The sequence below is a fragment of the Pristiophorus japonicus genome, chromosome 19, assembly GCF_044704955.1.
Source record: "Pristiophorus japonicus isolate sPriJap1 chromosome 19, sPriJap1.hap1, whole genome shotgun sequence".
Taxonomy (NCBI): Eukaryota; Metazoa; Chordata; class Chondrichthyes; family Pristiophoridae; genus Pristiophorus; species Pristiophorus japonicus.
Genome location: NC_091995.1, coordinates 89,986,513 through 90,009,000, shown reverse-complemented (window position 1 = coordinate 90,009,000; position 22,488 = coordinate 89,986,513). Strand labels below are relative to the sequence as shown.

The following is a 22,488-nucleotide window of genomic DNA, read 5'->3' as shown; positions in this document are numbered from 1 at the left end:
CCCCCGATACACACACGCACACCACCCCCGATACACACACGCAACCCCCGATACACACACGCACACCACCCCCGATACACACACGCACACACACACCCCCGATACACACACACACACCCCCCCGATACACACACACACCCCATACACACACACACTCTATACACACCCCCTATGTGCACGCCCTACGCGGTTGCCCCCCTACGCGCCCACCCCTCTCCCCACACACACACCCTACACATACACATCCGATACACACACACACACACACCCACTGCAGGCACGTGCACACATCCTACACACACCCTACACACACCCGACACACCCTACACACAGAGCCTACGCACCCTACCCACGCGCACACCCTACACACACGCGCACACCCTACACACACACACGCACCTTCCCCCACCAACATCCCCCCACATACACATGGCCACAATCACTCTCCCTCCCGCCCCACACAACTCTCACACAGTCAACCAACCCCCCCCCCCCCCCCCCGAGTGACACCAAGCTCTTAGACAGTGGAACACATTGTATCTGGACCTGATCCAGTGTGCACTTTCAGAAGTAGTCACTGAGGAGCAGGAACTGTAGCTGATTAATATTCTGCGTTTCCTATCCCAGTGGCACAAATGTCAATTCTAGTACCTGTACCCTAACAACCAAGTTCATCTAACAGCACACAGCAACAGCGCCTTTAACGTAGTAACATAGGCCAAGATGCTTCACAGCAGCGTTTTCAGACAAAATTTGATACCAAAATCTTTATCAACGTTGAAAGCCTTATTACATAAGAACAGACGAACATAAGAAATAGGAGCAGGAGTCGGCCATTTGACCCCTCGAGCCTGCTCCGCCATTCAATAAGATCATGGCTGTTCTGATCTTCAGCTCAGCTCCACTTCTATGCCCGTTCCCCATAACCCTTGACTCCTCTATAGTTTAAGAATCTGCTTATCTCCGCCTTGAATATATTCAATGACCCAGCCTCCACAGCTCTCTGGAGTAGAGAATTCCACAGATTCACAATCCTCTGAGAGAAGAATGGGCGACCCCTTATTCTGAAACTATGCCCCCTAGTCCTAGATTCCCTCATGAGGGGAAACATCCTCTCTGCATCTACCCTATCAGAATCTGACACGTTTCAGTAAGATCACCTCTCGTTCTTCTAAACTCCATTGAGTATATTCCCAACCTGCTCAACCTTTCTTCATAGCCCCTTAATCTCAGGAATCAACCTAATGAACTTTCTGAACTGCCTCCAATGCAAGTAGATCCCGCCTTAAATACGGAGACCAAAACTGTACGCAGTACTCCAGGTGTGGTCTCACCAATGCCCTGAACAGTTGTAGCAGGACTTCCCTACTTTTATACTCTATTCCCCTTGCAATAAAGGCCAACATTCCATAGCAGACAGTGTAATGCTAGCACCGCGCTTCCTGATGTTGGATTTATTCTGTTCTTTTCTTTTCAAAAACAAACCTTTTAGCTGAACGATGATGCGCCGTGATTCCTGTCCGCTTGACTGTAAGGTCTATGTGGGCGACCTCGGGACCAATGGGAACAAGACCGAGCTGGAGCGGTCGTTCACCTACTACGGGCCTCTGCGGAATGTGTGGGTTGCGCGCAACCCGCCTGGCTTTGCGTTTGTAGAGTTCGAGGACCCCCGCGATGCAGCGGACGCTGTACGAGAGTTGGATGGCAGGTATTGAGAGTGCAGCATGTACACGTGGAGGGGAAGGTGCTTTTTTGAGGGGTGGCTCTGAGTATAGAATTGCTGCTGATAACAGTCTAAATTCAAAATTCCTGGTGCTTTGCCGCTCCCAATGATCATGCTTTTAGAGTTCAGCAAACAAAACCCAGGTTATTTCAGTATCTAAAGTCAGAAGTAACTTCTAAAATCCTAACTCTTTGTGTAATTTATGTTGCCTGCGAGGGCCAAAAATCCTGAGACTTCTAAAGGAAGTTGCCAGTATGTGTATTCGTGCTTTTAAAACCTCCCTTGCTCCCGTAATTCATGTTTTGAAATTGCTGGTCACAGGCAGGATGGGGGCAGCCATTCTGCATAGAATACCCTCTTCGGGGATATCATAAAGGTCCTCCATTGTGGTGAAAAGGGACCGAGGGCTGTGGGCATGTATCTCCCATAATACTTAAGATTCATGGGTAATTTAGATTTTTACGGTTTTCCTACAAATGTTTTTTTGAGATTGACGAGGTCTTGAGCACTTTTTTTGGTAGCAATTCGGTGCTAAATATCATTTTTCTAAGCGTGGGATTCGGCTTTTCGAGACTATGCTTTTTCTTGTCCCTTCTCGGGTACTGTTTCTTGTCAAGTTATGGTTCCATTAGTCGAGCGTGCCCTCCAGTACCTCGCCTAAGTGGCCACCTTTATGTATGAACCTAAACAGTGAATGATAAGCTACTCCAACCCTGCCTCCTATTCACATCCAACAGCCGCTGTATCTGCTTCCCAGTCGGTGACACTCGGTAGCAATCTCGGGGTAATGTGGTTCCCCCCCCCATAGCCCTGGGCACTGAGACTAATTGTAGTCATCCATTACTGCTAACCGAGCACAGACTGAATCAAACCAGGGATCGTCTGCTCTGCATGGCTTGGCATAGGAACAGGAGGGGGCCATTCAGCCGCTCGAGCCCGTTCCGCCATTCAATGAGATCCGAGCCCGTTCCGCCATTCAATGAGATCGTGGCTGATCTGCGACCTAACTCCATATACCCGCCTTTGGCCCATATATCCCTTAATACCTTTGGTTAACTAAAAGCTATTAATCTCTGATTTAAAGTTAACAATTGATCTAGCATCAATTGCAGTTTGCAGAACAGAGCTTCAAACTTCTATCACCCTCTGTGTGCCATGCAAGGCAGTGCCTTCACTCACTAGGATGTTCCCACATTCTTAAATGTTTGAAATTTGTCAGTAGGGAGTTTGGAACCGACCTCATCTGATTGAACATCATCATCATCGGCGGTCCCTCGAACGAGGATGACTTGCTTCCACATGAGTTCACAGATGTTTCAATGAGCACCCGATGTTCCAGTCCTGAACTCCAATTGAGGGGGTGGAAGATGTCTGTGTGGCTTTTTTTAACGTGTGGTGACCGTTGCACATCAGCCACCGCACAGGCTTGACAGAGCTCGGCCTTTAACCAGTGGCAAGGGTTGAACCAGGACGACTGGAGCCATGCTCTGCTGCACGGACCTAGTGCGCACACATATCGCAGTGTAGGCTGGCCCGTGCTGCCCCTGGGCCCTCGCCTCTTCTGGGCCCCGTACCCTCATTGTCGCACCTCCGCCACGATCTCTCGCTGCTCCTCCGCCACTAAACACTTGAGTGATCGAAGAACAGTTACAGTGACTGTCGGACTCTTACGGCTGGATTTTCCGGTGCTGTTCGCCTCGGTTTTCACCCCGGAGGGGCCCCGCAGGGGTTTTTGGGGCCAGTTTCAGCGGGCCGCGGAGCATTACCGCCCAGAAGATGCGAGCCGGTGTGCAACGCCCCCTGGTTGCGTCACCGGCTCGACTTTTGACTCCCGCCCGACCCGTAGCGTTGCACAGCGTGCCCTGCTGGGGCCGCCTGTGAAAGCTTGCGTTCCAAGCTGTAGCGGCTGCAGTGAGGTAATTAATGTCGACCTCAGGTAAGTGTGATTGGTTTTTTGTTATTTTTTTGCGATATATGTTGTGGCGTGGGCTATGTATTGGGAATGTTTTTGGTGGGTTTTTTTCCAAGTTTTTTTCTCTCCCCGGGCCCCTCTGAGCGCTCCCAGGGTCGGTTCTTTAGCTCGGGACTTTCGCATGCTCAGCCTGCCTAGCGCCCGAAGAGAGGTGGGCAACGCCTTCCTTCGCGCTCCGCCCCACACTCGGGGCCCAGCTGCCTAATTTTGCTGACTGAGGTGCGAACCTTTCCTGGGCGCAAACTTGACCGCCCCGAAATGAGCAAAGCCGAAAATCCAGCTCTTAACTTTGCGGATTGGTGCTTGCTCCGCCATGCTGAGCTTCGACTATGCTGGAGAAACCAGAGGCCCTTTTTTCCGTTTGTGTCGCTGCTGATGGCCAACTCTCGATTGTGAATTGCAGGACCTTGTGCGGAGTTCGGGTGCGAGTGGAGCTGTCCTCTGGCGAGCGGAGGAAGCGCTATCGCGGGCCGCCACCGCCCTGGACCAGGCGGCCTCGTTACGACGAGTATCGGCATCGCAGCCCGCAACGCAGACGATACTCGAGGTGAGAGTGGATGCGTCGACTGTAACAAATGATTAGTTTGTTCCCTTCCCCCCCCCCCCCCCCCCTTCCTGTTTGCGGTGAATACATTTGGAAGCTGGAATGGGTACGGGAATGTGCAGGAACCCACAAGGTCCAGGATCTGCAGACGGTCGCGGTGGGCATTGAAATGGCGAAATAGTTATTGTCTAACCTTTTGGCTCATCACGGGGTCGGGGGCAGAACCACATGACTGCAATAGTTAAAGGCCAACGAGACCCTTGCAAAATAATAGAAGCGGAATGTATTGACACCGCTGTCCCCGATAAGTACAGCCACATTACTTGTATTAGTAACACATGGGCTTTTGGTCTGCGTGTCTTTGTAATCTTCAATTTCTTTTGTGTTGGATGGGGCTGATGTTGGATCATGGTCAGAGGCTTCAGTGCAATCCCTGGAGTCTCAGGCATCTGAAATTCACTTAACCGCTGTGTTTTTTTAAAGCTCCTGGAAGCCACTGCTGTGCTTTGTAAATACAGTAACTCCTCTTTCTATTACATGCCCTGATAGGCCACTACGCCGCTTTAATGTCCCGTGATCGCCATTACAGCTGTCTGTCAGCTGCTCTGATCGGCCTCAACTTTGAGGCATTGTATCCATCAGTGACGCTCTTCGATTCAACCCATGGAGTGAGTGTTCAGTTAAATACTAGAGAAAGAATCCAACTGGCAAGAGATTTAATACTGTGGAATAATTTGGTGTAGTATTGAACTCTGTCAGTAAATTTCATTCACCCGTCTTAAATTTACAAATCATCTCAAATACGTAGAGTGAAGACCTAGATTTTAACTCCAGTCTTGGGCTCCCGGTAATTGAACTTGGGCAATCTGGATAGGATCCTGGATGAAACTGCCACTCCCTACAACAAGCTGTTCACATCTCCGGCATCATGGTCGAAAGTGGGGTACTGCATTATACTCGGGCTCGTCCTACGTTGAATAAAATGCATCGTCCATATTTTTCAGAATCTTAATTACCCCTACTTCTCACCCCCTCCTTTAAAAAAAAAATGTTAACCGATGATAGCTTAACACCAAACAACATCCAGAGTGAAACGGATGTTATTTTGAGAGCCTTGGTATAGTACAGGGTATTTACAAAGTGCAGTAAAGGACTACAGTACCAGTGAAGGCAGCCAAGGACAACAGCCAATAATGGAGGTCTTTTGAAGCTGTGGGTGAGGTCTTCAGCACCATGGCAGCAGTCACGACATGCTGTTGTTTCAATCAGGTTTGTAATTGGAGCTAGTTACGCTCTTAACCGGTTGGACTGAAGTTTCATCTTTGAATACTCATCGCTTAAACCTAGGTAATGCTCCCTTTGAGCAATTTCAAGGCAGCGAGTGTTCAGGATCATAAATTACATTGAAAGTTGGAGCCTTGAGGTGAGATTATTGCTTTGAAGTTGCTCTCTTGTGTTTTACAATGTAAGCTGTGCAGTGGTGGTATTCTGTTGTGCCAGCACTTACTGTCGCCACACTCTGTTACTGGCACAATGATGCTCGCACAAGAGGATTAGTAATTGATGTCCCCACTGCTGGTCCAGAACAAGCGATTTGCTGTTGATCAGCAGGCGATGCTGTATCTGGTATGCAATGTGCCAGGCTGATTTCTAGCTTTTCAGCATGCTGAAAATTTGGAACACAATTTAGGGATTCAGGTGAAATGATAAGGCTTGTCCTCATGAGCGCTGAGCTTAAAAAGGGGAAATTCGGCTAGGGTTTTCCCCCTTTCCTCCTGATCGCGATTTGGGGATCCTCTGCTGGAATGTGCGTGTGGATATCAGGTGAGGCACAATATACTTCACAATCAGGCCTTCCGAAACACTCAACTATCTCGACTCGCACATGAAAACGTACTAGAAGACGGTTGGCAGCCATGGAACTCCACCCCAGCAAGGGTTGTAATGCCTTTCAGGGAGAACTTTGACCCAAAAAATAGAAAATTTAGGCCTTGTGCATAATAACTGCTGCACCCCCCCACAAATCCCCATCCCAAGATGGCAGCTTTATTCTGCAGAAGTAAATCAAAAGGGGTGCCCTTCTGTGCATTTGCAAGAGTTGAGTTAGAGCAGCATTGGTACAGACCTGAGACTCAATTACACACCTTGCTACGTATGCCCCAGGCAAATGAGCGATACGTAACTTCATTTAACAACAACAACTTGTATTTATATAGCACCTTTAACGTAGTAAAACATCCCAAGGCGCTTCACAGGAGTTTTATAAGACAAAAGTTTGACACCGAGCAAGTAAGAAATTACGGCAGATGACCAAAAGCTTTGTCAAGGAGGTAGGCTTTAAGGAGCGCCTTAAAGTAGGAAAGAGGGGCGGAGAGGTTTAAGGAGGGAATTTCAGAGCTCAGGGTCTAGGCAGTTGAAGGCACAGCCGCCAATGGTTGAGCAATCATAATCAGGGATGCTCAGGAAGATAGTTGCATCTTGAATTGAAGCATGGTTTTGATACGTTATTTTAATTGTTTTTTTTCCTTTTTATAGTTTGTTTTGCTCCTGTAATGGGTGTTCCCTGCCGCTAAAAGGATAGTTTCAGAGGCGCCCACCCAGGCCTCTGACAGTGTTGTGCAATAGGCCACAGGGAGGTTGTGCCTCTCTGGCCATCATCTTCCTTACCCTATTTTAGAAAGTTAATGTGTGGGCATTATTACTTAATTACAGTGGGTATACTCGAGACTGGAGAGTATGACGTGGCGATCTAGCTCCTTACTGCTTTCTAGGAAAGTGCATTTCACATTTACCCTGTTGCAGTCCTTATTCTACATTTAGTTCTTGAGAGAAATTGGGAATATTAAGCAGACACATGCTCTTAATCAAACTACAGCTTAAAAATACGTTAAAATCATTCACCTGGACCTCGAGATTGTCTCACTCTTTCAGCCAAGCCTATAAAAAGACGCAACTTACCATTTTGCTTGCTGCCTCTAAGTTGTGCCATTTAGGCTTATAGTTTTCCATCTTTTCTCATTTGTCTCTGCTTGCAACGGAACAGCATCGAGTGAAGACCAGGTCAAGCAGCTGTATTCTGCAGTGTCTCACTAAGTTAACAATTGTATTTTATTTAGCACACCTTTTAGCTGCCATTTAAGAATATGGTTTGAGAGCCTTAGTGATGTGATTTACTATTGAAACTATAATATAGGCTGAAACATTGCATGAATGTGGAGCTGATGCATTCTCTGTCTGGCCTTGGAGCTAAATTAACCTCGCTGTTCTTTTGCTGGCTTAAAGGGTTCTACATGCTACAATATCTAAAGCAATAAACTACGTTTAGCTATAATTGTGCAATCTATTACACTGCTTGTCATGTATGGAAGGGTTCTATTTCACGGTTTCTCTGATTTAGAACAAATCCTTTGTGAAGTTTGAGAACAATGTTACTAACTTTTTTGCCAGAGGTCACAATCCTAAACAATGCCTTTCTCAATGGCCACTCTAGGAATGCTGACTAACTGCCGGGATGCAGGCCAATCCTTTCTTGCTCAACGATCCCATGTGTCTTTGACCGTGGGGTGCATCACAGTTGCATTATCAGCAAGGGTCATTGGAGAAGAACCATGATTTTTTTTCTCTCCTCCCTTGTCAAGAGGCCAAATAGAGGCCAGATGAGACCAGTTAAGTCATCACAGACCATGGATCAAACTTGCAGCTTTCTGGCATACTCGGGTTTTAAATATGGATCCCCATTATCTTTCAACGTTTTTTGGGGGGGCTTTCTTTTTGGGTTGGGAGCTGGCTGCATGGTTTCCCAGTCGGACCGAACAAGGCCTTTGAGAACTGCAGAGTGTTGGCCCTGACCTTTGCTGTGCTTGCCTGGCCGTTTCCAATTAGTGCTGAGTCGAACTGGTCTCTGACAGACTCCACCTAGTTGTTTCCAAGCTCGCATTGCGGCGATTTGAAAATAAAAGTTAAAACGATTGACTTGCCAATACCACACGTGGTCATCCGTGACTGGCCGAAATAACGCACGACAACATGGGGTGTAATGCAAACGCTGGTCATTTCCAGGGGTGGGGGGGAGAGAGTTTGGAGCATCGTTGGAAAGATTCAGAAAAGACCTAATGTTTCGACTCAACACTGATGCTGTGACAACCCTCTTAAAATTACAAATTTCTTTTTTTGGGCGGGGGGTTTAAATCTTCGGTGTTGGATGATTATGAATCTCGTACTGATAATGTATGTGCATTTAAAAGTTAAGTTAAATGAAGTTGCATCATGATTGGTTAGACAGTAACTGGTGTTTCTGTGCATTTTTTTTTTCTTTTGATGAAATGTGCAGTTGAAACCCACGCACTCGCCCCCTGCCCCCCTTTCAGAGAGCGTCCACCACACCGAGCCTGCATTAGCCAATCAACCGGTTGTGTCTACATCAGGGGGAATCAGCGCGCCCCAATCTAAACGAACGGCCTCACACTTCAAAATGTCCGGCATTCGCGTGTGTCCGTGAGTGTGTGCAACCGAATGACCAACCGCTCGGCCGGCAAGTTTGGGTCCTGCGTACCCCAGCACGCTGTTCTATAATAAAAAAAAATCAACCATCCCTTCTCTACCGTCTGTGCCGGCGACCAAACAGCCAACGGGGGAACAAAAAAAATAACCATCTGAAATCCTCCTCGATCCGTCAGTGGGGTACGGTTGTCCTTTGCAAACCCAAGGCCTCCATCAGCAGTAATCTGGTACCAACGCACTCTAAAAGGGGCTGCTTCGATTGGTCCCCGTGCCAATACACAGCAGATAAATTTAATACCTTTTTTAAAAAAAAAAAAATTCTACACTATACGTCGTGCATGAATCCAGCTTGTCAGGGCCCTTTTAATTTTTCTCCTTCCCACATCACCGTCGCCAAGTGTCACGCCCTGCAGACGACTGTTGATTTGCTGTAATGTTGACTATTCCAGTAAGTTTTACCTGCTTTTTTTACGTTTTTCAATAGAGAATTCTGTTCTGTATTTCCCCTCCCCTGCTGCCGCCGTCTTCCCATTCCGAGTGATTTTTCTTTTCCCTCCCCCCCCCCCAAAACTCCCTCTGGGCTCTCTCTCGCTCCCGTCCGAGTGTCGGTAGCCACGGACTCAAACCTGCAGTTTCTGGAGTGTGAAGCAATTGCTAGGCTGGTACCTCTGTGATCTTCTGCCTGTCCCCATAATAAAATAAAAAGCAAAACATGGACAACGCACAGAGTTCTTATCTAAGCTGTGCACCCAAACAGTTAACCCGTCTTCTTGGGCGCCAATGCTGTGTGCTTTCATTTTGTTTTTGTTTCATGTTCTCCAATTAGTTTCATTGGGGGACGAAATTGCCCCTGCCCATAAAGTCTCTGGCCGCCTGAAAGCGGCAGCGGCCACATGTCGGTGCGGAGGGGGCCGCCATTTTGAAAATTGCCCTTCCTCCATTTTGGAGCCGTACCCGGGACCACTTCGTCCGATTTCCCACCACGGCGTGCACGCTCCGACCCCTTACCGACTGGCGGGAACCTCTTCCCGGAATTGCCCCATGGGAGTGGCGCCACCACCAGTCGGTGCCCCCGACAGCTTTTGCACGGCTGCCCTTAAAGGGAAGGTGGCGCTGCCGTCGACTCCGTGTTATAGTTTTTTGTCGGCCGACTGCCATGTAGGTTCGGCCGGACCTTCAACAGGCAGCATGGCAGCCCCCTCTTGGGTGCCAGGCCGCCGGCCTGGTTGAAACCCTCCCTAGTAGCCCAGTGTTTGCCACTAAAGTGGCTGCAGAGTTCGCAGCGGCCCTCCCCTTTACCTGAAGGGGAGGGATGATGTGACACGGCAGCAGCGATGACTGACAGCCTCGGCTACCCCGCCCCGCTCCCACTTCCGCCCCGCTAGTGACGGCCATTCCACCCCGAAGTGCTTAATTTCGACAGTTAGGCCGCCCCAATAACACATTGAAACCAGTAGGTGTGTCTCGTTTCGGGCGGTGATAGGCACTTTCGGTCCCATTGTGTCCTGGCACCAATTTGGAAACCCACCACAAAAGCTAATCTAGACAATAACGCTGTGGGGCAACTTAATAGTTCACTGTTATCTGGCGACCTCTTGCTCTAGGCAGCCTGCTGTAACATCCACCACCTGTACAGCTGTGTAATGCTATTCAGCTATTCCTCCTTCTGCCACAAAAAGAAATGACAAGGGCATACTTTGCGGAGATTGGATTCTCCCGATTTCCATACAACAGACGAAAGCCCCCATTACTTTTCGCCCTGTAGTTTATGTTTTCCACTCCCTCCCGGCCTTCATACGCCCGCTGCCCGAAGTGGCTCAAAGTGAGGGGGCTGTTGTTTGAGGGATTGCGCGCGCCCCCGTGTCTTGTCCCTCCCTGCTGCTCCAACCTTCTGGAGAACAGCCGTGGAAACAGTAGCGAGGCCAGGATTGAATAAATTGCCTCTGGATGGAGTTCCCGGGCAACAATAGCAGTACGACGTTCCGGTCTGTCGCCGTTAGGGTTGTCCATGAGGGTCCTGATGTTCCAGGTCCCGAACTTAATTTTAAATAGTGGACAATACCTGTGCGCGAATTCTTTTAACGTGGGGTGGCCATTGCACACCAGTCACCACGTGGACTTGACAGAGCAAGGTCTTGATCCAATGATGGGGCAGAGAGTGCGAATGCCCACTGAGCTTGGCATTTGAACCCACAGTCCTAGCAGCTGGCTCCCATTGGCATTGCCTGTGCTCTCCCCCTGTCTGACCTGCATGTTGTGGTACCACTCTCCATGTAAACTATCACAATGACGTGTGAAATACTTGGAGGTTGTTAAGCTGGAATGTCAGTAGCCACTGCACCCACTTCCCGACAGGCAAGTAACAGTTGCTTTTCATAAGAAATAGGAGCAGGAGTAGGCCATTCGGCCCCTCGAGCCTGCTCCGCCATTAAGTAAGATCATGGCTGATCCGATCTTGGCCTCAACTCCACTTCCCTTAACTCCCTTTTCAATGGATCCTTTCAGTGATGGGGCACTCCGTTCTATGCCAAACTGGTCAGCACAGCCCTGCTTCACAATCCAGACTTTGCAGGTTGCAATTGGTTTTATGTTGAGAATCAGCCCTGTCTTAATCCAAACATCTTGATTTATTTACAATCGCTCAGTATGTTGTCATGGTGAAGATGACTTAAGGTTCCAATAATTGATGGAATGGTCAGGCATGACTGTTTGGAGACGGCCCGGCTCTCCATAAAAACCAGCTCACCTTGGTCCTGGAGATGGTCTTTGTGGGAACGTGACCCTGCAGCCAAACCAAATGAGTCGAGTGTGTGGTTCATACACTGCTTCCAGATGCTTGTAGTCATGGTGAAAGAAATGACCTTGATTCGGAAATGGCCAATTGACCACTCGGATCCTGATCCCTTTTTAAGTGGGGGGGGCAGGGGGAGAGAAAGAAAGGGTGCTGAAACTTTCGCAGGTCCTAGATCAGAGATTTGCCATTTCATGGGAGCTGACTGGCAGGAAATGGATCGTAAATCGGACGGGCCCGTAATGATAGTGCTAGTAAAGATAAGCCGTCCAGTCTTCAAACAGAGCAGCAAGTCACAGCATAGTTCTTTTTTATCTCATTTTTACTCTGAGTGGGTTTTAAAAGTCTGAAGGTTGCAAGAGGAAGGAAAGACTTGAGTTTTGCCCCGTTGAGGTCGTGACAGGGAATGAGTTTGAGAAGGTGTTAACAACTTGAGGATGTAGCGGAGAGGAAGAGTGTGTAGGATGGGATGTTTATAGCTCAGGCGGGACGTTCAGGGGAGCACTGATCACGGTGTTAGCAATAAAATAGCAACAAGATGGTGATGGGAGAGAGGAATCGCCCGTCAGCTTAGAGTAAGCTTCTGTAGTACAATTGGCGACCTAGTATCCAGTATCTTTTATTCGGAGGGTACGGTTTGAGGGTGATGGAACGGGTATTTTGTGCTAATCGGGATAGAATTGGACAGGTCCCGATGTTCTGACCAGGGGACTCTAATTGATGGTGTTCAATAGTTTGATGCTTTGAAAGGGGGCTAATCCAGCAGCCTTAACAGAGGAACTATACAGTTCAAGTGGTTTTAAATCCCAGCCCACGGTACCTGTTGATGCCAGGCAATCGCCAGTGGGCAGGCTTTGCTCCTTTTTCATTCACACTACAGCTTTTGGTAGCAAAACACGAAGAGGAATAAGAATGCAGGTAGTTTGGGGGGGGGGGCGGAGAGAGAAAGATAAGAATACAGGTAGTGGGGGCGGTGTTGCAGAGCAGTTTGCAGAGCTCCCTCTGACATTAGCTCATATGCACCTGGCTGTGTTGATGACAGACATCCCCAGGTCTGCACCGTTTCACCCCTGCAGTTACAAGAAGGGAGGACAGCAGAAGTGAGTACGTTCAGGGTAAAATTATTTGAAATATTGGCTCCTCTTAAGTGGTCAGTGGCCTGGTCAAGGTTTACATTGTGCACTGAGTTGGGCTTTGTTATGGAAATAACAAAGGAGGTGAATTGTGGTTAATTTTCCTCTTCCAAGAAAGCAGTTACCCCAGAATATGTTCTTGTACAAGTGTAATTTTGTACAGTACCAATGAGACACGGCTAGATCTTTAAATTTTCAAAATGGTTGCCCAAGCACAGTTATTTTTACTTGGCGCGAGGGACAGTTTGGATCGGAGCTGAAGTGCTCCCACTACGTGTCGCGAGTGGATTAGTTTCCCAAGTGCATTCGCCACCATGCGGGTTTTAAAGGGGTACTGCGTTTCCCGTGTATGCATGCATCCAACCAGAGACGACCAACTCTGTGCGCCCCTCTGCAGACTTATTCAGAGAGTGCACTGACAGCATTTAGAGGTAGTGAAAGAGGGGTACTGTGTAACCCTGGTACGGGGTTATACCTTAAACTATTGTAATATTTTTCACTCGAGGGTCCCGCCACCCCCCCCCCCCCGCCCCCCCCAACATTTTATAAGCTCCCTCCACGTAATCGTCCCCGAGTAACGGGATTTGTGGCTCTTGGCAGCGGTTGGCCTCGTGCGTGTGTTTAATCCTGCATCGTGTGCTCCACAGTAGGTCTCGGTCCAGAGAGAACCGCCGTCGCGAGCGTTCTATTTCACGGGACAGAGAAAGGCGAGAGCCATCAAGGTCTTTCTCCAGATCACACAGGTTAGTAATGTCGTTAAATGTCTTGACACAGCTTTCTCTCTTTCCCCCCCCCCCCCCCCCCCCCCCCCAGGCGGTTCAATGGAGAAATAACATGGGTGCAATATTGAGCTGTACAGTCCCCAAGGATCCCTCGGTTCGATTTCTGGTTTGCACAGTTTGGGGCAGGAATTGGGGCACTATAATTGGCCTCAACACCTTTGGGGGGCGGGGAGAAGAAAATTCAGCCGGCTAGCTCAGTCGCTAGCGTATGAGACTCTTAATCTCAGAGCCCCACGTTGGCCGAATATCTTTCGTCAAACCGCCATGGACACGATGGGCCTAAATGGCCTCCTTCCGTCTTCTATGATACTCCATATCATTATCCAGTAGCCCCCCCACCCCCCAACAGGAAAGTGCGCATATAGGCATCGAATGGGTGAAGAATGTCAGCTTGGGCGCTATTTTGTAGGGCTGCCCGGTGTGGGGAAGTGGACCCCCTCCCCTTTATCAGTCAGTGCCTTCAGGAGATGAGGGAATAATACTTATCTCGACTATATCAAGTCCGGCTGTGCTTGGAACCCTCACTACAGTTCACTCCCATGGGAATTTAGGGATGAACCTAACACCTCGGAATAAAAGATTCTCAAACGTTCCTCTTCACTGGGACGTTACAAGTTGTGTTTTTGATTTACCACTTTTATAGTCTTCATCTCCCTGTTGTCAAAAAAGTTTTGGTAAATTGTTCCCAGGCCTCCCCTGGGCCCCCGTCACACTGGCCTCTATTGAGTGTGAGCAGTGATGTTAGGTAACTATTTTACCTCTCGCACCCGCTTCAAACCTGCACACACACTTCAAAAAAAAAATGTTTTCATGGGATGTGGGCATCGCCGGTAAGACCAGAATTTATTGCCCATACCTAATTACCCTTGAAACGGTGGTGGTGAGCTGCCTTCTTGAACCACTGCAGTCCTTGTGAAGGTTCTCCCACAGTGCTGTTTGGGAGGGAGTTCCAGGATTTTGACCCAGTGACAGTGAAGGAACGGCGATACACTTCCCAAGTCGGGATGGTGTGTGACTCGGAGGGGAATGTGGAGGTGGTGGTGTTCCCAAGCGCCTGCTGCCCTTGTCCTTCTAGGCGGTGGAGGTCGTGGGTTTGGGAGGTGCTGCCGAAGAAGCCTTGGCGAGTTGCTGCAGTGCATCTTGTAGATGGTGCGCAACAAATGGAAAAATTGTAGTTTTTAATTCACAGCTGTACAAGTTTTAACATCCAGTTAAATCCATGTCAGACTATCGGTGTATATATCACCCAGATACGTTTGTCAGCTTGGTTGGCTATGGTGTTCTATCCATCTTAAAAGTAATTGCAGACAAATGAACTATAATCCCATGCCCACTTCCGCCCATAAACATTGTTTAAATTACTGGGTGTGAATAGTGACAAAACAGTATTTCTCAAAACATAGGGACGGAGGACTAGATTATGAGGGATTCTGCGATCCTTTGGGGCAAGATGTTTGTGCCGGTTTTGATCCAGTGGAAGACTGAATGCATCTCAAGATCGCCACTTGTTTGATGCAATTATTGAGCAATTTGCTGCTAATAGTGTGCTGGGTAGCTTGCAGTGCGGCTGTCACAACAAGCAGCTAAGTGCATGCCATTGAGCAAATGGTAACGGGGCCTGTAATTAAAAGCAATTGATCAATGGTGGGGAAGGCAGAAGAAATTAAGAGTTTGCTTCTAATGCACAGCTTGAAGATTATATGGTTATGTTTACAAAGAGAAGCGGTTTCTGCCAACATGTCCCACTTGGTGGTAACCTGGGCACCTTCTCACAGGAGGATGCAAGCACAGATTAGCAGCACTGTTGCCTGAAAATTGATTTGGCTGTTGAGTCATTAACAAAACTTGTCTGTGACATTGTGTTTGTAAGGATCCCAGAAGGAGGAGTGGCTGCACCTTTGGCCCCTTGTCCGCCCCCGACTTCCTTCGCACTGCCATTGGCGGCTGTGCCTTCAGCTGCCTCGACCCAAAGCTCTGGAATTCCCTTCCTAAACCTCTCTTCCCCCCTCCTTTAAGATGCTCCTTAAAACCTGCCTCTTTGATTAAGCTTTTGGTCACCTAATATCTCCCTTGTGTGGCTCAGTGTCAAATTTGTCTGATAATGCTCCTGTAAAGGGTGCTGGAAATTTTACTGTGTTAAAGGTGCTATATAAATTCAAGTTGTAGTCCCAGGGTTCCTTGCAGCATGGACAGCTACCGTGCTGAGAGGCCACCACAGGATCTATCAATGGTTAATTAAAAAATAAATAAAGACTTGCATTTCTATAGCACCTTTCATGACCACCGGACATCTCAAAGCGTTTTACAGCCAATGAAGTACCTTTGAAGTGTAGTCACTGTTGTAATGTGGGATACACAGCAGCCAATTTGCACACAGCAAGCTCCCACAAACAGCAATGTGATAATGACCCGATAATCTGTTTATTATGTTGATTGAGGGATAAATATTGGCCCAGGACACCGGGGATAACTTCCCTGCTCTTCTTCGAAATAGTACGATAGGATCTTTTACATCCACCTGAGAGAGCTGATGGGGCCTCGGTTTAACATCTCATCCGAAAGATGGCACCTCCGACAGTGCGCGCTCCCTCAGCATTGTACTGGGACTGTCAGCCTGGATTTATGTGCTCAAGTCACTGGAGTGGGACTTGAACCCACAACCTTCTGACTCCGAGTGCTGTTCACTGAGCCACGGCTAACACTAATTACCACTAATGTACTAAACTATTTGTGACCCGCTACCCATCACAATCCCATCCGTGGGTCATTCAATAATTAACAAGTCAAGACTCTGACTTACAATGTGCGCAGTCTCCCAATGGATCGAAGCCTTCACGTTCATTCAGCTACAAACTATCTTAGGGTCGTCTTACACCCCACAACTAGCCATGTGAGTTTTGAGTAACGTGAAGATTGTAACACTTAAGAGCCCAATAATACCTTTTGAAGCCCAGGAAACCTCGGCAGTAAGTCAGAATGGGATTTAAACAAAATCCGTGAACTCTATTATGTCTGTGTTTTCGCTTTCGTGATTAATGAAATCTCTTTATTTTTCCCTCCCTGCAGTCGCTCCCGGTCCATAGAGAGGAAGTAGTCGCTACGGTGGAGACAGCCTCTTCTCCTCTCCGCCCCCTTGACAGTGAAGAATGTCTGCGGTACTCCTCCTGGAGTTCTACAACCGGTGAAGATTAAAAAGCAGCAGCGAGGGGGTGGGTTTTTTAGGGGAGGGCGGGGGCTGCAGTTTGTTTTATTCTGGTTTGAAGGATGAGCTTTAGTTACCAGCTCGCTAATTTTTGAGACCAACTTTTTTTAAAAAACAAAGACAAAAAAAAACTCGCGACGCATAAAAGCTATCAAAAATGCTACGACTCACCGGGGGGGGGAGGGGCGGGGGGGGGTCAGACAAGTGTTAGAGCAGTAACTAAACCTCCATTTGTTGCAATTCAGCTATTGAGTAACTTGTTTCTTTGAATTACCCAATGAACTAGCTTTTTATGGAGTCCCTTTGTGTTTCTTTTTTACTTCTTTACATCTTACATTGCAATGAAAGAGTATTGTAACTGGAAAGGGGGTGTTTTCAGCAAGACATAGTTGCCTCCTAATGTGCTGCACTTCATAGTTTGGAAACCCTTTCTTTTCATAGAACTCTTAAGGTCTGAGTACGGTAAAGAACGACAGCATTCAGTTGCGAGGAAGTAAAGAGGGTGCTAGTGTCAGGTCTGTCTCTGCGTTGAGCCCAGTCGGCAGAGAACATTGTGCTTGGGGCAGTGAGGCAGGTGAGGTCTGCTGATTATCCTGGGTTTGGGGGAACGGGAGAGCAGCGGGCTCTGTTCGTTAGCTGATAATTGATCTTTGTGTAAGAACTAGGATAATGTTTGGAGTTCGGGGGTGAAGGGGCAGGGGAGAGGTCACACAGTGATCTCTGGATTTCCCTTGCAATGTCTTGCATCTCCCTGAGCGCGCCCCCGCTCTGATACAAGTACTTCACTCTGACCAGCGCAGCCTGTTAAACTGCTGAAGCCAATGTTTCCAACAGGCCAGTGCTCACTTTTCTTGTGGCTTCGAAAGCTACAGGTGCTCTGGTCCAAACCTTTCACCTTCCTTCAGCTGTTGCTGATACTGAAGCACAAACGTCGTCACTGACCAACTGCACCATTCCCTACACAGTAGAATTTGGTTTCGATAATCATTGGCTTGCAGAGTGACCATTTTGTCGCAAGCATTCCATTTACATTTGACTCTTGGCTTACATTTGCACCTCACTGCAGGCTATCTTTCCGCTCGAGTTGTGCTGGAGATGATGCTTGGACAGAAGGGACCGCTAAAAATTTTACACAGAAAGGAAATCTCCCGATGCAGGAAAACACAACCCGTGATCTGCATCCATTTATACTCGGGGGTTCGGCCGCTTTGATCAGTTAGAGCACTGCATTATTCACAGCTCGTTCTATCCTGGGCTGATCCTACGAGTACATTACTGCTAATCAAAGCGCAGACTAATAGGTTCTCCCTGCCCAAGCCCTCCTGCCTCCGTGTGTTGCTGTCTGATCAGCAGAGCTTGTATTATTAGATCTGCAACAACCAGCTGGGGTTGCATTGAATGCTCACTGGCATCTTAAATGCTCTTCTATTCAAAATTAGACTTCTGACTGTTTAAATTCTACAACTGAAGAACTGTGGAATTTAACACCAGAGTTCCTGTAATTTAGCAATATGCCCACATGCAAGCACAAAAGGAAATAAGGGGGAGTGGGAGAAGGGCACATGAACGTACAATTTTGCCGCAGTGACTAATTTTGTGGTGATTTTGTTCTGTTGCCCGTGGAGATTGCGCCCAATTACCAGTTAATTCTCCACAAGAGCGAGCACATTAGGTCCCTGTTCAGTCCAGCAGATGTGCGCAAACGCTTATTGCTTCACGTGAAAATTCTTGTGGGCAAAATCTGGCAATGTAGGAAGAGGAGAATGTTCTCTTTCTCTTCCCCCCCACCTCCCAAATAAATACCTGCTCTTTTATGGGGTATACTCCCATTGGAATCAGTTAAAAGACATCAGATAGGGGAACGGCAGCATTGCCAGTATTCCGTGCATCATTCCCAGCCCTCTACGGACTCCGCAAGCCGACACTACAGTCAGTTGCTCCTCCTCCGCAAGTTGATAGAATTTCAGAATTACCAGCAAGTACTGGATGAAGTGTTGGGCTCTGCAGTGTCGGCAGTGACTTTGGATGGCCTAAACCAGAACAATTGTTGAAGGAGAAACTGTCCCGGAGATTACTAATGTAGGTGAACCCAATAAAGTACAAGCTGACGGTGGGGGCAGCTTGGATTCCGCACTCGACCTAAAAGATGCTTCTTTTCGAAGCAATCAGACCAAGCCTCTCCAGCAGCTCTGTCGGAGTTTAATCTTGTTTCCCGAACGCCTTCTCTTTCCAACTCTGAATTCCATCGAGTCCCACAAACGTGGATCACATCTATTGACGTCGTCATACGAATCTACGGTATTGTTTTTTGAGATATATATTTCCACGTTTCATAGACTGACACAGCACAGAAGGCGGCCCATTCGGCCCATCGTGCCTGTGCCGACTTTTTGAAAGAGCCACCCAATTAGTCCCATTCCCCTGCCCTTCTCCCTCCCCCACCCCCCCCCCGTAGCCTTGACATTTTTTCCCCTTCAAGCTTTATCCAATTGAAAGTTATTGAATCTGCTCCCACCACTCTTTCAGGCAGTGCATTCCAGATCATAGCAACTCACTGCGTAAAATATAATTCTCCTCGTCTCGCCTCTGGTTCTTTTGCCAATCACCTAAAACCTGTGTCCTCTGGTTACCAACCCTCCTGCCACTGGAAACAGTTTCTCCTTAGTTACTCTACCGACACCCTTCATGATTTTGAACCCCCTTCACTTAAATCTCTCTACGTTTCACTATGTCAGCCCCAAGATCAATAGCCCATTTTTAAGTATAAAGACATACACAGGGTGTGTCTCTTTGTTCGAGAACTGTATAGAATGTTTTCACTGCAACATATTCTTGACATTCCCAGGCCACCGTGTGTCTAGCTTCATGTTAATGGAAAAGCCACCGAAACCCATCCCCGATTGGGCCTGACTTTGTAAGCCGCTCCGAAAGACAGCACTCTGGAGAGGTCCTATAAAAAGGTCCCATGACGTTTTTTTAAATATCTACAGGTAGACAATGTCGTAATAATGAAGTGTAAACCAGTTGTCTCTAAACCATCGATTTTATTGTACCGTGGGAGGAGCGGTGTCACGGTGGGAAAGGCTAGAATTACTGCAGCTTGGCACTGCAGAAAAAGACTTGTGACGTGCCTGTTACCGCAGGGGGCAATTTTAGTTCAAGAACACAGTTAAATGGGGAGCAGTTCTGCTCACAGCTTCGCTCCCTCTCGTTTCCGAGTTCGCTTACTGCGGTGCTTTTTAAAAAGAGCGCCGTGCTTACCTCATCATTTTTGTTTATCGCAGCAAATGGATCTTTAAAACAAAAAGTTGGGTAGATTATGGTGCGCATGCTGCGACATCCCTAGTTAACAGGAAAGTACCTGGAACTGTTTATGTATTTACAAACCTATACCCTGAGACACCTTAGCCTCATGCCGGGAAAAGCTTCCTAAGAGTCAAATTATCCGTTTGCAAGTGTTTCTTGCTGTTGGAGCAAGCTGCTCAGTTATTCGGATTCTTTTTTTCCCACAGACCCCCGGTGTCAGGTTAAGTTGTTGCAGGAGCATCAGAATACAATGTTGACGGGCCCGTATGTGTGACACATGTGCTTAAAAAATGGTTTTTGATTGTCCAGCTGTGGACGTCCGCAGCAGAACTATCGATGCTGACTTTTTCTTTTAATGACTATTGTGATAAGAGCTGGATTGATGTTTGATACTTTTTTTGTTCTGTGTTTTTTGTCACATTTCAACATAAAAGTTGCTACAATCCTGTCTTGTCTTTTAGTGCGTTGTTTGCGGTCATTTAAAGGGCGGGCGCTGTTTAGAATGTTTTTGTTCCAAGGCTATGCGTGCAGACTGGGAAAATTCCAGGTTTGAAGCTTACTCTGCTGTGCTAAGAGATGGTAGCAGTCTGGTGCTGCAGGTGACCTCTGGGCCCCTGGGTTTCTTCGGTTAAGGATGCACATGCGCAGGTTTTCACCAATCTATGGTGTCCTTTACTGTTTAGTAGCCTGGTAACATTCAGTGTCTAGGTTGCACAGGATGAATAACTGCAAGATTACACCTATCAGGAAAGGATGAACAGGCTGGGTCTCTTCTCTTGAAAGGAGAAGGCTGAGGGGTGACGTAATAGAGGTCTTTAAAATTCTGAAAGGTTGTGGTAGCGTGGATACACTTGTGGGGAAGAGCATAACTAGAGGCCATCAATAGAAGACAATCACCATGAAAAACAATCGGGAATTCAGAAGAAACTTCTTTACCCAGAGAGCGGTGAGAATGTGGAACTCGCTGCCACAGGGAGGGGTTGAGGCGAATAGTATCGATGTATTTAAGGGGAGGCTGGACAAGGATATGGGGGAGAAGGGAATAGAGGGTTACACTGATAGATTTAGATGAGGAAAGACGGGAGGAGGCTCGAGTGGAGTATTGGGCCAAATAGCTTGTTTCCTTGCCGTATATTCAATACAATTCTATTTATTAAGAGGTGCCCAGCACCTGTGGAGTCACAATGGGTCAACATCTCACGGAGAAAGGGAGAAAAATTCCATGATTTGGAGAGGGGGGGGGGGGGGGGGGGTCAACAAAAGCCTAAACTTGCCTTCGCTCCACGCTCAAAACAACCTTTTGGTGCGTTTTTAAGAATAGCGTCCCCTCAACTCTGAGACGCTGCTTACCCTGGGTGAGGTTCTGTTGGGACCGAATGGGAGCCAGTCGCATTTGCCACTGCCCCGTGTGCTGCGAGAGGTACAGGTGAGGGAAGACACAAGCAGGAGAAGGTGACAACATGCCTCGGAGCCCAAAGGGTCGGGCAGGTAAACACAAAATGCCTCACTGTAAAGGAACGCAACTCTAATCACCGTTTGTTTTCCAGTGACACCGGCATCAGAACCGGTAGATTAATTGCTTTAATTAGTAGCATCTAAGCCGCATTTCTTTTTAAAATTGGGTTTTGAGGTGAGGAATCACAAAGATGTTTGAAGCGGCACAAAGAAAGGTAATAGAAATTTTGCAACGACAGAAAAGATGCACCAGCTTTATGAATGTGTAGCAGGGGTTAGAAAAGTGGAAACGTAAGGACGAAAAGAAAGGCCACAACATAAAAGACACCAAAAAGTGATTACAGTTGGGAATTTGTTTAATTCTATGGATGTTGTCCTCTGTCAGGGGTGCTGGTGAATGGCTGATCTCTGCATCAACTCCATTTACCTGCCTTAGCTCCGTAACCCTTACCCTAACAAATAATCTTATCAATCTCAGTCTTGAAAGCTCCATGTATCCCAGCCTTTTAGAGGAGAGAGCTGCAGATTTCTGCCACCCTTTGTGTGATTTACTGATTTTGTTCCTGACCAGCCCAGCTCTTTTCATCTCACCCCTATCAGCATATCATAAGAAATAGGAACAGGAGTAGGCCATTCAATAAGACCGTGACTGATCTGATCTTGGGCTCAACTCCACTTTTCTGCCCGCTCCCCATAACCCTTGACTCCCCTGTAGTTCAAAAATGTGTCAATCTCCACCTTAAATATATTCAATAACCCAGCCTCCACAGCTCCCTGGGGCAGAGAATTCCAAAGATTCACGACCCTCTGAGAGAAGAAATTCTGTCTTAAATGGACGACCCCTTATTCTGAAACTATGCCCCCTAGTATATCCTTCTATTCCTGTCTCCCTCATGTGTTTATCTGGCTTTCCCCCTTAAAAGCATCTCTGCTATTTGTCTCAAGTATTGTGGCAAGTTCCACTTTCGTACTTGATGTTGATCCATTCCATTAGTTACTAGTTATTTTGCACTGTACAGCTAAATTAACAAACTGACCTTTTTATACTGATTAAGTGGCTTGTTAGCAGCTCGAGCGGCA

The 22,488-nt window shown here is 47.6% G+C and overlaps 1 protein-coding gene across 5 annotated transcripts in view; it reads left to right on the top strand.

The window, feature by feature from the left end:
- LOC139230033 (serine/arginine-rich splicing factor 3-like) overlaps positions 1–20,401 on the top strand; it is a 23,141-nt gene extending 2,740 nt beyond the window's left edge. Inside the window, exons 2-6 of one of the 5 annotated variants that reach the window (XR_011587886.1) lie at positions 1,493–1,708; positions 4,099–4,242; positions 4,723–5,508; positions 8,570–9,187; positions 13,311–13,398. Coding sequence is in view for 3 of the 5 variants with exons in the window: in XM_070861780.1 (XP_070717881.1) it covers positions 1,500–1,708; positions 4,099–4,242; positions 13,311–13,406; positions 16,512–16,539 (477 nt within the window). In the remaining 2 variants the exon portion in view is untranslated. The other 4 variants (XR_011587885.1, XM_070861781.1, XM_070861780.1 and 1 more) reach the window with 4 other exon arrangements.
- Positions 20,402–22,488: the final 2,087 nt, after the last annotated feature.